At 41.0% G+C, this 15,383-nt stretch overlaps 1 protein-coding gene across 3 annotated transcripts in view; it reads right to left on the reverse strand.

Annotated features, from left to right (window-relative positions):
• Positions 1-15,383, reverse strand: part of SLC38A4 (solute carrier family 38 member 4) — a 186,603-nt gene that overhangs the window by 16,105 nt on the left and 155,115 nt on the right. For all 3 annotated transcript variants that reach the window (XM_029616423.1, XM_029616424.1, XM_029616422.1), the window contains exons 10-13: positions 12,837-13,103; positions 9,949-10,028; positions 6,459-6,559; positions 3,588-3,712 (exon numbers count right to left, since the gene is read on the reverse strand). In XM_029616423.1, the coding sequence (XP_029472283.1) occupies positions 3,588-3,712; positions 6,459-6,559; positions 9,949-10,028; positions 12,837-13,103 (573 nt within the window). The remainder of the gene's footprint in view (positions 1-3,587; positions 3,713-6,458; positions 6,560-9,948; positions 10,029-12,836; positions 13,104-15,383) is intronic.

Raw genomic sequence — 15,383 nt, forward strand, 5'->3', positions numbered from 1 at the left:
TGCTTGCACTAATTTTATAAAATATATATGAATTTGTTCTCCTGTTAAACACAAAATTTGGCGGAGTATCAAGCTTACAGGAAAAAAACAACAACAATTTTAAACAAAAGATTAATTTACTTAAGTACACATATATGATCACAGTTTGCTTCCTACACTTTAACTTAGAAAAGGTCTACTTAATATTAACTATATGAAGCAACAGTAGCTAATGTTACATACATTACTGGCAGCAGAAACTGGAGGGTGGAGCTGCAGCAATAAATTCTGAAGCTATGAAAAGACAGCGGTTTCAGATGACATATGTGAACTAAAAGTAAAAGTCAAATGCCTTTTTACTGGATTAACCTATTAGAAACAAGCTTTTGAAAGCTGCCATATTCTGATTTTATCTGGCTAACAATTATATATAAATCAAAAATACAAAAAGAGAAACAAAAAGACAGATTCCAGGAAAGTAAAAAGCAAAGTACTGAAATATTGAAAAAAATAGTTCAAAATATTTCTCTTTTAGAACATCAGACTCCATTTCTAAGATCATAAAAGTGTCAACCTTTTTTTGGTGGGCAAGTCCAACACTGATTTTGTAACTAATAGGAGGTTTGCGTTATTCAAAGGCTGAGTGAAGTAATGTGGTTGCCTTATCAGTTTGCTTCAGTGCATGAAGGTCAGTGCATGAAGGCCGGTGACTCATCATGCACTGAAGCGAACTGATAAGGCAACCACATTACTTCACTCAGCCTTTGAATAACGCAAACCTCCTATTAGTTACAAAATCAGTGTAGGACTTGCCCACCAAAAAAAGGCTGACACTTTTATGATCTTAGAAATGGAGTCTGATGTTGTAAAGCCGTGCTGCTGGATATCATATGTAAGCTAGCCAGATTAGTCTTATCCAGCTTAACTTAAATAAACATTTGGTTTTGAATATTTGGGCCCCTGGTGCATAGCTAGAATTAACTTCTTGTGTCCCAGTGTGCCAGGGAGGATAACTTTCAAACAAATGCAGATATGGCAGTGCACGGATCTATCCTAGTGTTATATCAATGGTGTGTGTTATATAATGCACCAGTTATGAAATACGTGTAACTCTACCCTGCACTATTTGTGCGTGTGTATAGATACACGTGAATATATCATTAACTGGGTCATTTATTACTTTGTGTTAGGGCCCTGCATGCCATAAATAGTGCAACATGCAATTTACGTTTAGTTATGCAAGTGTGAGAAGATAATGGAAAGAAGGGTCTCCCGGCATGGAAATAACTGCACCTTCTTTCTGTGGAGTTCTACCTGCAATAGCAGAGAAAAGGTTGAGAGAGAGATCTCCGGGGCCTGGGACTGACCCTGGGCCAAGGTCCCGCCATAGAGACTCAGCCTCCGGGTTGGTCCTGGCTTGGGCTCTGTCCTAGGCCAAGCTCCAGGCGTCAGGAATTGGCCTTCACGGGTGGGAGGGATGGGTGAGGGGAACATAGGAGGCCGCGGGAGGCCCCGTTTCTTTTTTTCTTTTTGTTGGGTTTTTTTTCTGTTTCTTTTGTTTTTTTTTGACAAAATAGATGAAATAAACATGAGATGAAACAAAATTCGTGGGAAACCAACGTCCCACAAATGAAATGAAAAACAAAACACATTTTTTTTCTTCTTTCTACCCCTAATGTGTACACGGTATGGGAAAAATGTCGAATTTTAGATAATGTGAACATTATCCAGTGCTTTTTCCTGGACAAAATCGGATAATTGGTTTGAGTAATGTGGATGTTATCCATGAGTACTACAGAACTTTTCTGGTGAAAAGTCTATACTGCACTGTTCCGGAACAGCGCAGTATAGACTTTTCACCAGAAAAGTCTATACTGCACTGTTTTCTGGTGAAAAGTCTATACTGCACTGTTCCGGAACAGCGCAGTATAGACTTTTCACCAGAAAAGTCTATACTGCACTGTTTTCTGGTGAAAAGTCTATACTGCACTGTTCCGGAACAGTGCAGTATAGACTTTTCCGGTGAAAAGTCTATACTGCGCTGTTCCGGAACAGTGCAGTATAGACTTTTCCGGTGAAAAGTCTATACTGCACTGTTCCGGAACAGCTGGCATTAATTTTCCTGGCTCCTGAGCGGGAAACAGCTGCTCTTGAAAATTCCAAACCTGGTGCCTGTCTCTGATTTAGGATCTATCCATGCAAAGATAAGAAAGTCGAGGGCTGTGTATTATGTGCTCCACATGCTCTTATGTACCCAGGATTTGATTTCCACAACAGGCCTGCATAGGGGATTATCTTGTCATGACTGAGGTAGAAAGTCATACAGAAACATTAAGAGGCCAATATTTAAAAAGCAAAATTGAATGGATAACTTATTCAGCTAAATTTACCGGGATAAGTTATTTGCATATTCAACAGGATAAATGTCCTGCTGAATATTCCCTATTAGTTATCTGGCTTCCTGTAGCCCGATAACGTTAAACCTAACCGGCTTTCTTCTGATTTTCATCAGTCAGGTTTAAAGTTATCCAGCCTCATGTGGTCGGATAACGTTAGCCTTAATCAGCTGTAGTAAAAAGAATATAGCTAGTTAAATAGTGATGGTCTGTTTAAAAAACCAAATTTGGCGTGAGGGCCTGATGGCCTGAATCCATGCCCCCCCCCTCACTCAATATTCCAAACAAATCGCCTGCCGATCCGAGGACCCCTCCAAAAGTAATAACTGTCAGCACCAGATCCCCCTCCCCCCTTTCCTGATTCTGAATGTTTTTCAATGAATGCCCCATCTTCTCCTTTCTTCTTTACTTCACTCACTTCCTGCCACCTTGAAAATGTAAATCACCAGCCTGGATTATGGCACATTGCTACTGGAACCTGGGTCCAGAGTTAGCGGGATAAATTATTCGGCTAACTTATTCTAGCCTGGAATGCCCTTAACACACCTCTTATTTATTCAGCTAAAAATTAGCCGGATAAATACGAGGAAAATTCAAAACGCAACATTTAGCTGGATAACTTGTGAGATATCCAGCTAATTGGCTTTGAACATTGGCCTCTGAATTTTTGTATCATTATTTCTCATTCGTATATGTAGGCACTAACATCTACAAATATGTATATTATGTTGCATGGAGACCTGAAGCTAAAAGTAAATATTTTGGCTTTGAAATGGAAATATAACTGGTCTCCTGCCCCACCCCCGCCCCATGTTTTGGGGTGTCGGCCAGCAGAATATGCTTCTGACTTTAACCACTTGACTTGGATCACGTTTTTTTTTCTCCTCTGAACAAAACAATGCCCTTCATGTGCAAGTGGCAGAACCCCAAGACTTGAATTAATCCCATTTGGAAGTCTGTCTTCTAGCACAGAGGAAGCACCTGTCCAGCAGGCACAGGCAGACTTTCTTTGCTTTGACATTTCAACCTCGTAATAAAGTGCAAGTCCTTGGGCACATCAATACTCAATTTGTGGTAAAGGGCGAAGTGTTTGCTCCCATTGGAACCCAAAGAGCACCCAAGTGCTTAGGTTTACAACTCATCACTGGTTACACCTAGTTAATGCATACTTACATAGTCTAATTAGCCCTATGGTACAAACACATTACTTACAGGGAAGAGAACAATGGGCACCGTCAAAGTAACAGCGGTGAGCACTGCTAAGCGGACACACAGGAGAAGGGTGTCAAATTTGTATACTTTCGTAAAAGTGTGAAGCAACTCATCTTCAACTTCTCCTGCAAGAAAGAAAGACAATCCAAATATTACTAATGCATGCTATCATCCTAATGAGATGCAAGCTAATGCAGAATTTACATCTCTGCCTTTCGGTGACCATTATTCTGGCAGATGGCACAGTCAAACCAATTTAAAAAACACGTCCCTGAAATTTTCAGTCTTTTGTGGAAAATACTATAAATATAAAATTCATAACCGCTGGCATGGAAGGGCATCAATAAAACTGATGCACACAGCTACTTCTTCTCATATGGATTTAATCAGTGGTCTACATATGTGGGGAAGTATATATATTTTTATGTAGTTTAGGTCTTCATATTTGAACAAATCTGGGGTATAGATTGATGATTAAAAACATATGAGAGATAGTTAGAGCCGGTGCTTCCATCAGGCACCAACATTTTGGGGGTGGATAATTCCTACCAACATGAGGCCCAGAGGCATGCTGTACCAGAGCTAATAAAACCACTGCCACTGTAGGAGGGTGCACTGTGCTGGAGCTGCCACCAATAGGTAAGCTGGGGGAGAAGATGCATGACCGATGTCCTCTTAGACACCAGATACTCTTGCACTGGCCCTGGAAATAATGGTATTTTACATGTGGTTCCCTCCTACTTTGCATTATTGACCTCCCCAACATGGCTGCCTTAATTCATCATTGCATCATTTTACTGCACCTTGCTACAGAGCACTTGACTTAAGAACCAATAGCGAGAGAGAGAGAGAGAGAGATTTTTGAAACAGCTGGGGCCTGCTGAGAAAGGTTGGTTGAAGAGACTCTGGGAGGAAGAGGGAGAAAACAGGCTGTTTTGATGGTGGAAAGGTTTGCTAATCTATTCAGGGGATCTGCACAGTGAACTCCCAGCTTAGTTGGAGCAGTTACACAGAGAACAGACAGCATATTACCGAGTCTCCGGTGTCATGCTGAAAGCTATTTTATGTACCCCTTCAGCAGAAGAGTGGAATAAAGACTCAAAACAAACAAGCAGAGAAAGGCAGCTGTAGATACTTGTGAGCTGTATTGAAAGCTGTTTCTGCTGCCTTTCCAGTCGTGGATAAAAGACTTCTGCATTCGCTGGTATGAAGTGTATTTCTGTGACTCAAGGATAGGGAGTAGACATTGAGCACAGGTCTCTGGGTTTTTCAGCTGCTTTTACCCCATTGTGACTTTACTCATTATAGTCAAAGAAAGTTAACTATCTGTAGAAATTATAAACCATGGGATTACAAACCAAATCTTCATTCCCCAGCCCCATCACTGTACCCCAGAGGTATAGGGCATCCTCCTTTTGCTCATCCTATTTGCAACAGCATTGTGCTACAATATGATCTGCCACCATGTGCCTGCTAATTCCTGGCATCAAGGAGCATTGTGTACTGCAGTGCACTCCTGTGGCAAGGGTAAGGAGAAGCCATTGTCTCTGCTTATGCACGAACAATACTGGCCCCAGCAATTAGTGGAGTGATATACCCACCCTCAGGGAAATATAGTGCGCTCACTGGTAATTCAAAGGTATACTAAGTCTGGGTACCAGCACATATAAAGTTTTACTACTTTAATGTTGTTTTTTTTCCAGTTCAGAATGATATGTAAAAGTGTTCATACTCATTATGGAATTTGTGTATTTGCATATGTGATAGATTACTCTAAAGCTGCATACATTGTTTATAGATTTTAGCACTGATATATGTGCTTCATCTTTAGTTTATGCACAGCTTTTGCAGTAATTGTTTGCAATAATAAATCAGCATTGTTCTATTTCCCTGGGTTTGGCTGGTTCACAGGGTCAGTACCCCTGCAAAGTCTATTCAAAGAGGGGATCTATTACCACACAGGCTTCACCCCGGGTGAGGTTATATATATACACCAAAGCTTTCGAGGTTTGACTCCTTATGTACAAATGTTTATGAATTTTCTATCTACAATATTTTTCTGCAAAAACCTGTGAACATTGCAGTGAGTTTCTTTGGATTTGTTTGAAAATGTGCAGTAACTTCAGACTAAGCATCATCTTATAAATTTCTCTAAGTATTTTCATCCTTCTTCATCTTAATCCTAATAGCAATGCATAGACTCTAACAAGAATCACATCTATGGACTTAGAAATGCTGAAATAGCCACCTTTGGTTACTCAGCCTATGTGCAGTTTCTCACCCTTCTGTGTCAGACTTGGCCAATAAATATCTATTTCCCAGTGAAAAGTGCTCATGTAGGTACCTTAGGATCCCAGCCATTCACCCTTTTGTTGTCCTGAACTGGGCAGAGATTTATGGGGGCCAGACAGGCAATAATTCTGGCATTGGGAACCTCTAATGAGCTGTCTACTGACAGCTTTGCAGTACTATGAAGTATATATTATATATGTACTGTGCATGAGTAGGGATCCAAGTTAGAAATCATAAGATTTGTTAGATAAAATTGAAGTCTCCAAATGATGCACAAACTGACATAAAACAACAGTTGCAAAATCTATCCTCACGTGAAATTAATACTTACCTCTTATTTTGGGTCTCTACCTTGGCTCATTAGCAGTGTGGTGGCTGCATATAACAGTCAGTGCATCAGAAACAAATATTCTTTCTTTAACTTTTAACATGTTTTTGCGAGTGTTTTACTGTTCAGTTTTATACAGATCTGTGTGACAGACTTCATCCTTACTCATGGGTTAGTATAAGAGTTATGGAAAAGAACAAATCCACAGAATATAGATGTTTTGAATTGGTATTGTTGACCAGTTGACTTACCATAAAAAGTAAGGTAGCCAAACAGGCCAGAAAGCAAATACATGACAAGCATTGCAGTGATGGACATGTTTGCAACATTCTGCATCTTTCTCCGTGAACGGCTGTAGAAAAAGAACAAGAAAAAAAAAGCACATTATTTCTCTGATAACAAATAAATTGTGTACTTTGAAATCTCAGATTTTCTAAAATTAAGCCATATTTTTCTGGGTCTCAGTATAGTCCACTAAAAAGATCTGCTAGCTTGAAATGCTATCAGTAGGTATATAGCACTAAAATATAGCGTTATACACCTACAGAGGGAAAAAGCACACGAGAGAAGATTTGAAGACTCTTATCAAGGAGCACGTATCTCTGCAGCAACTCCTTGATAGAACAAGTGGAGCAGAGAATGCGCAGGGGCATGATACAAAATAGAAAGCCTCAATATTTAAAAGTTATTTTCTATTTCTACTTTGCCTTTTATTTTTTATAGGCTGTGCAATCCTCCTAGGCTGACCAGGGTCCGGTTTCATTTCCCAGCATGGAATGTGAAAGGACATTAACCCACAGCCCCCATTCTCCCTCCCATTCTCCCATGTTTTACTGGTTCTCAATCTCAGCCAACAGGCCACAGAGTGACCATTCCCAGGGCATAGATCAGACCTTACCTTTGATCTACGCCCAAAGACAGAGCACAAACCCCTAGAACTAAATACAGTATCTATAGATGCCTTTCAGAGTGAAACTATATTGAGCTGCCCCACTTATCATTCCTGGTGGTTAAATTCCAAAAAATGATAACTCAGATGTTTCCAAAATTAAAATAAAATTTGATTTGCAAATTATGTATGCAATTTTTCTGCTCATCGCCATCCCGAACACCATCTCAAAACCAATTTCTGAAATTATTAACACATCTCTTTCTCAAGGCCTAGTACCTAACCAGTTAAAATTGGCAATCCTCAAACCACTGCTAAAAAAACCAAACGCCTCTCCATCGGACCCAGCTAACTTTCGACCAATCGCAAACTTACCTCTCATTGCCAAACTGATGGAGAAAATTGTCAACAAGCAACTGTCAGAATATCTGGAAAATCATAACATTCTGTCCCCAGCTCAGTACTGCTTCCGTAAATTCCTAAACATCGAATCTCTCTTACTATCACTCATGGACACCATCCTCGTTAACCTGGAGAAAAAACAATCCTACCTGCTTGTTCTTCTAGATCTGTCTGCAGCTTTTGACACGGTAAAACACACTATACTTATAGACCAACTAGCCAACATAGGCATCAAAGGCTCAGCTCTCAGTTGGTTTCAGTCCTTCTTGAGCAACAGATTCTATAAAGTCAGGATAAACAACAAGGAATCTCATCCAGTCCTTACAGATCAAGGAGTCCCTCAAGGATCGTCACTTTCACCCACCCTCTTCAATATCTACCTCCTCCCTCTCTGCCACCTACTCGCAAACCTCAAGCTTACCCATTACCTCTATGCGGATGACATACAAATCCTTCTCCTGATTACAGAATCCGTTCAAAAAACTATCACCTACTGGAATGACTGCCTTCAGCCAATTAAAGACTTACTCTCTAGCCTCAACTTAGTATTGAATGCCAATAAAACTGAAATGCTCATTATCTCCCATGACCCCCTCACCATCTCATCAAGCTCCTCTCAATCAATAAACTCAAATACCATGTTCTCACCTGACGTCAGCGATCTTGGAGCCTGGCTAGACAACAATCTAAACCTAAAAAAGTTTATAAACACTACCACAAAGGTCTGCTTTTACAAACTGCAAGTCCTCAGAAAGCTAAAACCCCTCCTTTACTTCACTGACTTCCGGCTAATACTCCAATCCATCATACTATCTAAGCTCAATTATTGCAACTCCCTTCTTCTCGGTCTCCCCACAAATACTATCAAACCCTTACAGATGGTACAGAATGCCGCCGCTAGAATCCTCACAAACTCTAACAAAAGAGAACATATCACTCCAATCCTTCGTAACATTCATTGGCTTCCTATTAAACACAGGATCCTCTATAAAGTGCTCACAATCGTTCACAAAACAACACACAAACTTGCTCCTATCATGTTAAGCACACAACTTCAACCTCATACATCTTCCAGACCAATTAGAAGCGCATACAAAGGCACACTGCATGCCCCGCCGCTAAAATCATCATTGAACAAACGAGCACTATCCTCAGCAGGCCCCCACCAATGGAACGCGCTCCCCCCAGACCTAAGACTTGAACCATGTCACCAGGAGTTCAAAAAAAAGCTAAAAACCTGGCTTTTCCGCCAAGCCTTCCCAGACACTTAATGCTGCCTAGACGCGATGATAAACCCAAATTATGGGATACCTCATTGAGTTGTACTATTATGATTTTTTAACTATACTATGATTTTGAGTTCAAATGTTTCTTGTATTTATACTATATTATACTATTACTATGTTTAATTGGTACTTTGTTCTATTGTTCTATGTAAAGCCCCTCCCCCTTTTTTGGGCATTTCACTGTTTTATGTAAACCGGAGTGATTTGTATTTCATACAAAAACATCGGTATATAAAAATTAAAAATAAATAAAATAAAATAAATACTACTAGTACTTTTTTATCATTTCTAAACCACTACTAGACTTATGCAATGCTTTACAGATATACTCAAGAGTCAGTCGCAGCTCCATCTAGTTAAGACAAACATATATGACAAATGAGTCTGTGGGAAATGTATTTATTGTAGAGATGTGGTTAGGATTTAAAAGCAGCCTCAAAAAGGTGAATTGTTAGGCTGAATTTGAATATGGTCAGAGAGGGACTCAAGAAGTCTGTTCCAGACATAGGATGGAAAGCGTAGAGTTGGCATTGGAGAAGAAGGGCACAGATAAAACGGACTTGCCCGATGAACAGTGTAAGTAAAAATAGTTAATGAAGAACTGCAGAGTGAATGCATTTTTAGGCGAAAATGAGAAAAACGAACTGTATGTGGAAATGGATGGGGAGCTAATGTAGTGAGTAGAGAAGAGGGATTTCATGGTCATAGTGATGCTGAAGAAAGGTAAGCCATGTAGCCGAATTTTGAATAGAGTGCAGTGGAGAAAGATGGTTGAATGATGACCCATGAAGAAGAAGTTGGAATAGTGCTAGTAAGATGTGATAAGTGAGTGGATAAGCATTTTGGTAGCATGTTCAAAGGATTTTTTTCTGAATTTGGAGCATATTTGTTTGCATATCTGATATTATAAGCATTTAAATTATTCATTTCTTAATAATTACACTCTGCCAATCCAACAGTCATGTACTGGGTGGATTATATTGTTAAATAACATAACAATACATTAAACTGAAAGGGAAACATAAAAAACCTGATAGACATAATAGATTTATATATTTTAACAGCTTTAGAAATCAAAAGCAAATATAGAGCATAAAAAAACCCAAACAACTTGAGCAACATCATTTGCAAAGTCATAAATTAAAGTCACAAATTTGGCTTTACCTTTTGAGCTCACTGTAGATTGGAAGGACCTCAGGGTGACACACAAATGCAAATGCCAGGATGGGAATTGCATAAGCCGTCTGAAAGATGAAGATTAAATTACAGACATGTAAAATGTATTTATCTATTTATTAAAATTTGTTAACACTATTGCAAGCATTTACAAGTGTTTACCACGTGTCAATATGCATTATTGTGCTATAACAAGGGCTTCTGATCCTAGGGGCTTTTGAACAGAAAATTGAGGGGTTTATTTTTCAGGAAATTAGGGACATTTGGCAGGTACTAAAAATATGTGTTTATTGGGATTTTCACTATGTAAATTATAATTTTGGGCACATTTTTAGCTGGATTCAATTTACTAAGGTGCATATCAATTTCTCTTAAAATATTTACATGCTGTGTTGCATGAGAGTGTGCATGTAGGGGTTGGCAGGAAATGTGTATGTGGCTGAGGGGAATGGGGAATGGGGATAAGGGTTTGGGGGGTGCCTATGTGTGTGGCTAGAGGGAGTATAAGGTGCGTATGTCTGGAGGAGTAGGGGGTAAGGTGTTTGTGACTGGTGCTGGTGGCAGGCTGTGTGTGGTTAGCTTCAGGGCTAGTGGCAGGTTGTATATCCTCTCTCCTCCACATGTTAATTTTCTAACACACACTCCCTGTCTCATACACACACTCATGCTCAAACATACTGGCTCTCACTCTCTTTCACACACACATACCCTTTATCTATCCCTCTCACACATGGTCACACTTGCACAGAAACTCACTCACACAGACTCTCTTACACATACAAGTTCTCTCATGCATGCACACAGGATCTCTCACACGCATTCGCACACACATGCATACAGGCTCTCACACACATACATACACACACACACATACATATGTATACAGGCTCTCTCTCTCTCTCTCACACACACGCACACACTCACACACCCCTACCTACCCACCCACATACACACACACACACACACACACACACACACTCTCACTTTTTCTCTCACACACATACACTCAAGGCCTTCCCTCTCTTCAGTGGTGGCAGGATGGGGTCCTCTACAGACCCACCTGGTCTCTCTTTGGGTGTAGTGGGATGGAGTCTGCTGTGGCTCTGCTAGGCTTCTCTTCAGGCCACAGCAGCATGGGGTTCACTGTGATCTCACCAGGCCTCCTCTATTTGGGCCACAGAGGGATAGGGTCCCCCTCAGCTCAGATGGGCATCTCTTCAGGCCACAGCAGGAAGAAGTCCTTTACAGCCCTGATGGGTTTCTCTTTGGGCCTCAGCAGGATGAAATCTGCTACAGCCCTGCTGGATGTTGTTTTGGGCCCACTGAAATGACATCATCCAGCCACTGTAGGATGCCTCTTCTTGATTAGAGCAGCTGGATGAAATCTTCAGAATGCCTCCACAGCAGGCCTATTTTTTTTATTCTGGTTTCCTCTTTGGGGTGTTTTATTGGGGGTGTTTTGGTTTTGTTATTATTTACTATTTGCTTTATGTTAACACGCTTTAGCATGCAAGTCCACGTTAATATAGACTTAAGATGGACTAAAGCAAAAACTGTTATGGAGCTGCGTAGCAAACAAATGCATGCAAAGCATTTCATTAATATAAAAATGAGCTAGCTCAAACTGTGAGAAGACACGCAATTTGCGTTAACCTACTAGCTAATGTTAAAACATAACTAAACGTTTTGGGGTTGTTTTAGCAGATTACATGCCTGCCATAATAGCTAGCCCCATTCAGGTGAGAAGAAAAGGCCTCCAAGTCCTGAAATCCCCTTTAACCCCCATGACCATAATTAAAGTACTGCAGTGGCCCCCATCCCAATCCACCACCCATTGACATAAATGCTGATGTGCTGCAGCTTCCTGATATCGTCCCAAAAGCTTCTAAAGGGACTTTGAAACCCTGATGTCTTCTCATCACCCCTATACTATTTAAGGCTCCAGGAAAGAAGATAGGGATAGAAGAGATAGGGATAGAAGAGAGATCTAAGGAGTACATTTTTGCTATTGAAGTGAGTGGAGTAGGAGGGTGTGGGAATCTCTCCTGCCTCTGTTTTCCTGCCTAGAGCCTCAAAGGCATGAAGTGGGGAGGAGGGAAGAGGAGAGGAGGAGGATGAGAACATCAGAAGCTGTGTGGGATGGGAATGGGGGAGGGAGAAGGAGCCTCTTCAGAAGCCTGGGGGAGGGGATGGAGGTGAGGGCCTCTAGATGCTGTGTCAATTTAATAGCGATATTAGGGGATGGGAGGGGCCACCACAGCATTTAACATTAATACTAGATGGTGGGTGGGAGAGGGGCATTTTAATATTATGTCCGTGGGGTGGAGGGCGGCCACAACACTTTAACATTCTATGCCAGGGGCAGGTGTGAGAAGCAGATTGTGGCCCCCATTGATGCTAGCAATTGCATGGCCGGTAACACTACGTTACCTCCACCAGTAATGCACATTTATTCATTTTCAGATTTATAACCCATCTCTTCCTAAGGGCTACAAAGTGGTGAACAACAGATATCTATGTACATCATAGCAGTGCTCAATTCACTGAAGGTTTTATGCCTTTTTATTTTTTATTTATTTTTAGTTTAAAAATGTGTATTCCACTGATTAAGAAATCTCAGTGGATTCCATCATTACATTCATAAACATATTAAGAGTTACAGCACATATACAGCTACAACAAATATTGTAAAATAAATAAACTATATACTATATATGGCATTAAATTCCCTGGACAATGCCTACATGAAAATCGGCCATTAATGTGAAATAATGGGCATGTTAGGCTGATTGTAATGTACTTTAGTAATTAGGACCTGGAGTGCTGGGTTGATTACATAAATTGACCATCCATTGATATTATGAAGTCTAATTTACCTTTGAGTTGAACGTAAAGTACTTTGGCCGGCATTTGTCATCACTAGTAGATTCAAATTCAATACCACTGCTATGGTCTTTGGCCTGGTTATCATCCAATCCTGTAGTCTGTCCATATGTGTTGTCCATCATGAAATTCACTTCCGAGTTAACAGATTCATTCTGGATCACCAGTGGATGAGTGTACACTGTGCTGTTTGTCGAATTTGCAAAACTCTGATCTAGAAGAGGCAGAGGGCAGGGTATCTGGGTTTTCTTATACATCACCTGAATGATTAAAGAGACATACAGAAATGTAAACATTCTAAAAGTTGTACAGATTCATGTGTACAGCCTAAGAAAACATTATGTAATGTTCAAAAGGATTCATGCGAATAAATGTAGCATAGCAATTTTCAAAAGCCCTTTTAAGTGCTTAAAGTGCACTTACATGCATAAAACCTATTGACAATTCAATAGCATTTATCATAGCAATTTTCAAAAGCCCACTTATGCACTTGAAGTGCTTTTTTGTGCATAAAACCCAGTTTTAACTGTTTAAATCCTTTAGAAAATTACCTCCAGTGTGTCCTATTTATTACTTTTTGAGGGGTAACAAGATTTGCATTTGTCAAAACTAATATATTTTTACAAAGTAGTGATAACGAAGGCCCACTATAATACATTTATTAAAAGAGATTGAAGCAGATTTAAGTTTTGGAAAAAGCAATGTACAAAAAGAAGAGCCACCCTGCCCTAGCTAAGGCGGGGAGGCCTCAACCGAGAAGGTGCTCTGCCTCTAGAGCAAGAGAGGGGGCAGAGGCTGGGGGGTGGAGCAGCGCACATAATTTAAAGGCGGGCTGGCCTGCCTTCCAGCCTCTTCTTTCAGTGGTTTCCCCACCCAGCCCAGCCACTTGGGGATGGCTTACATGGTTTTGATATGACATGGTGGGGTGTGGAGGATCGCTGAACAGTCGTGGCATAGAGCGGGGGTTGACCATGACCTGGGGTGGGTGGCATATGCAATTCTTGAAAGCTGGCCGGGTAGAGAATACCAAGTAGTGCGGTATTCTTGCTCCTACGGTTGCATCGGTAGGTGACAGCGAGATGAGTTGCCTGTCAAGTCTTTGGCTTTAACAGCTGGGATTGGTCTGCGTACCACTCAGATTGTGTTGGCATGCTTAATGAGTGACACCTGCTCTTTTATGGAGCAGGACTTCCTTGCCCCGCAGAGAACTTAACGGGTGCATTTTAAAAGCCCTACTCGCACCAAAGCCGGGAGATATGTGCATATTTCGGCCCCAGCGTGTGCCACGTGGATTTTAAGAGGTGCCCGGGTATTCGTGTATCTTCTGGAATGCGAGTAAAATGTCTTTTTCATAAAAGAAGCAGGGCAAGGGTGCTGCTGGAAATATGAATGAAACCAGCGCGTAAGTATTTACGCACACCAGAGCGCGCCAGGGTTCCTATCTATTACTTCTGCTATGGACGGCTATGGACGGCTATGGACTATGGACTAGGCTAGTCAGCAGGGTTTTAAGGGTCATGGCTAATAGGGTAAAAGGGAGGCAAGTTAGCTAGGGGGTTTAGGAAGTCCTCTCTTTTACTGGGATGATCTGGGAACAAACTGGGGAAACAGGTAATTGGGTCGGCGCATGTATCTTATAAAATCCCTCTATTTATATATCGAGGCAACATTGGCATGCAGATAAGCGTGTCAATGTAAAATTACGTGCACATGTATGCACATATAGCCAATTTTATACCATGCGTACATATACGTGCATATGTTCTAAAATCGTTGTGTCCATGTACGCAAGCCTGCAAATATGCTTCCACGCGTAGGTCTTAAAATTCACCTTTTAGTTAGTAATCAGGATAGAATTATAGGATAACCTGAGGTGTGAGGCTTCAATGGCCCTACATCCCCCAACTGCACTATGTTGCTGTAGCATGATCCTTTGGGGCAATTGGTGAGTGGAAATTCAGCAGGTAAAAGCATGGTCACCCTGGGAATTGGGAATATATTAGTAATTGATATTTTGTAATTGAATAAATGCTAGTACTTGTTTAGTGATTGAATTGTTGTATGCAATTGCCTTTGCTACAGCCATATCCATCCAATAAAAATCTTCTTTTTAAATAGTGTGACAGGGTTGTCACACTATTTAAGAAATCTGGGATGGGGGTGGGGTGGGGAATTTAATTTTAGGTAGGTGAGAGGAGGTGGTCACACTTGAGATGGTGTGCTTTTTTGTTCTACATTTTCAACATCTTTTGGGAGGGTAAAGCATATCATGAATAATAATAATAATTTATATTATAAACAAAATGGGGCGGATTTTAAAAGGGTTACATGCGTAACCCTTTTAAAACCCTCCTGCATGTGCCGAGCCTATTTTTGCATAGGTCCGGCAACGCGCGCAAGCCCCGGGACGCGCGTATGTCCTGGGGCTTGAAAAAAGGGGTGGGGTGTGGGCGTGGTGGGGAGGTCCAGGGGCGGGGCAGGGCCGGAGCCTCCAGGCACAGCTGCCGTTTGCTGCTGTGCCCGGGATCGTGGGCCGGCTG

Source organism: Rhinatrema bivittatum, chromosome 9 (assembly GCF_901001135.1).
Source record: "Rhinatrema bivittatum chromosome 9, aRhiBiv1.1, whole genome shotgun sequence".
Lineage (NCBI taxonomy): Eukaryota > Metazoa > Chordata > Amphibia > Gymnophiona > Rhinatrematidae > Rhinatrema > Rhinatrema bivittatum.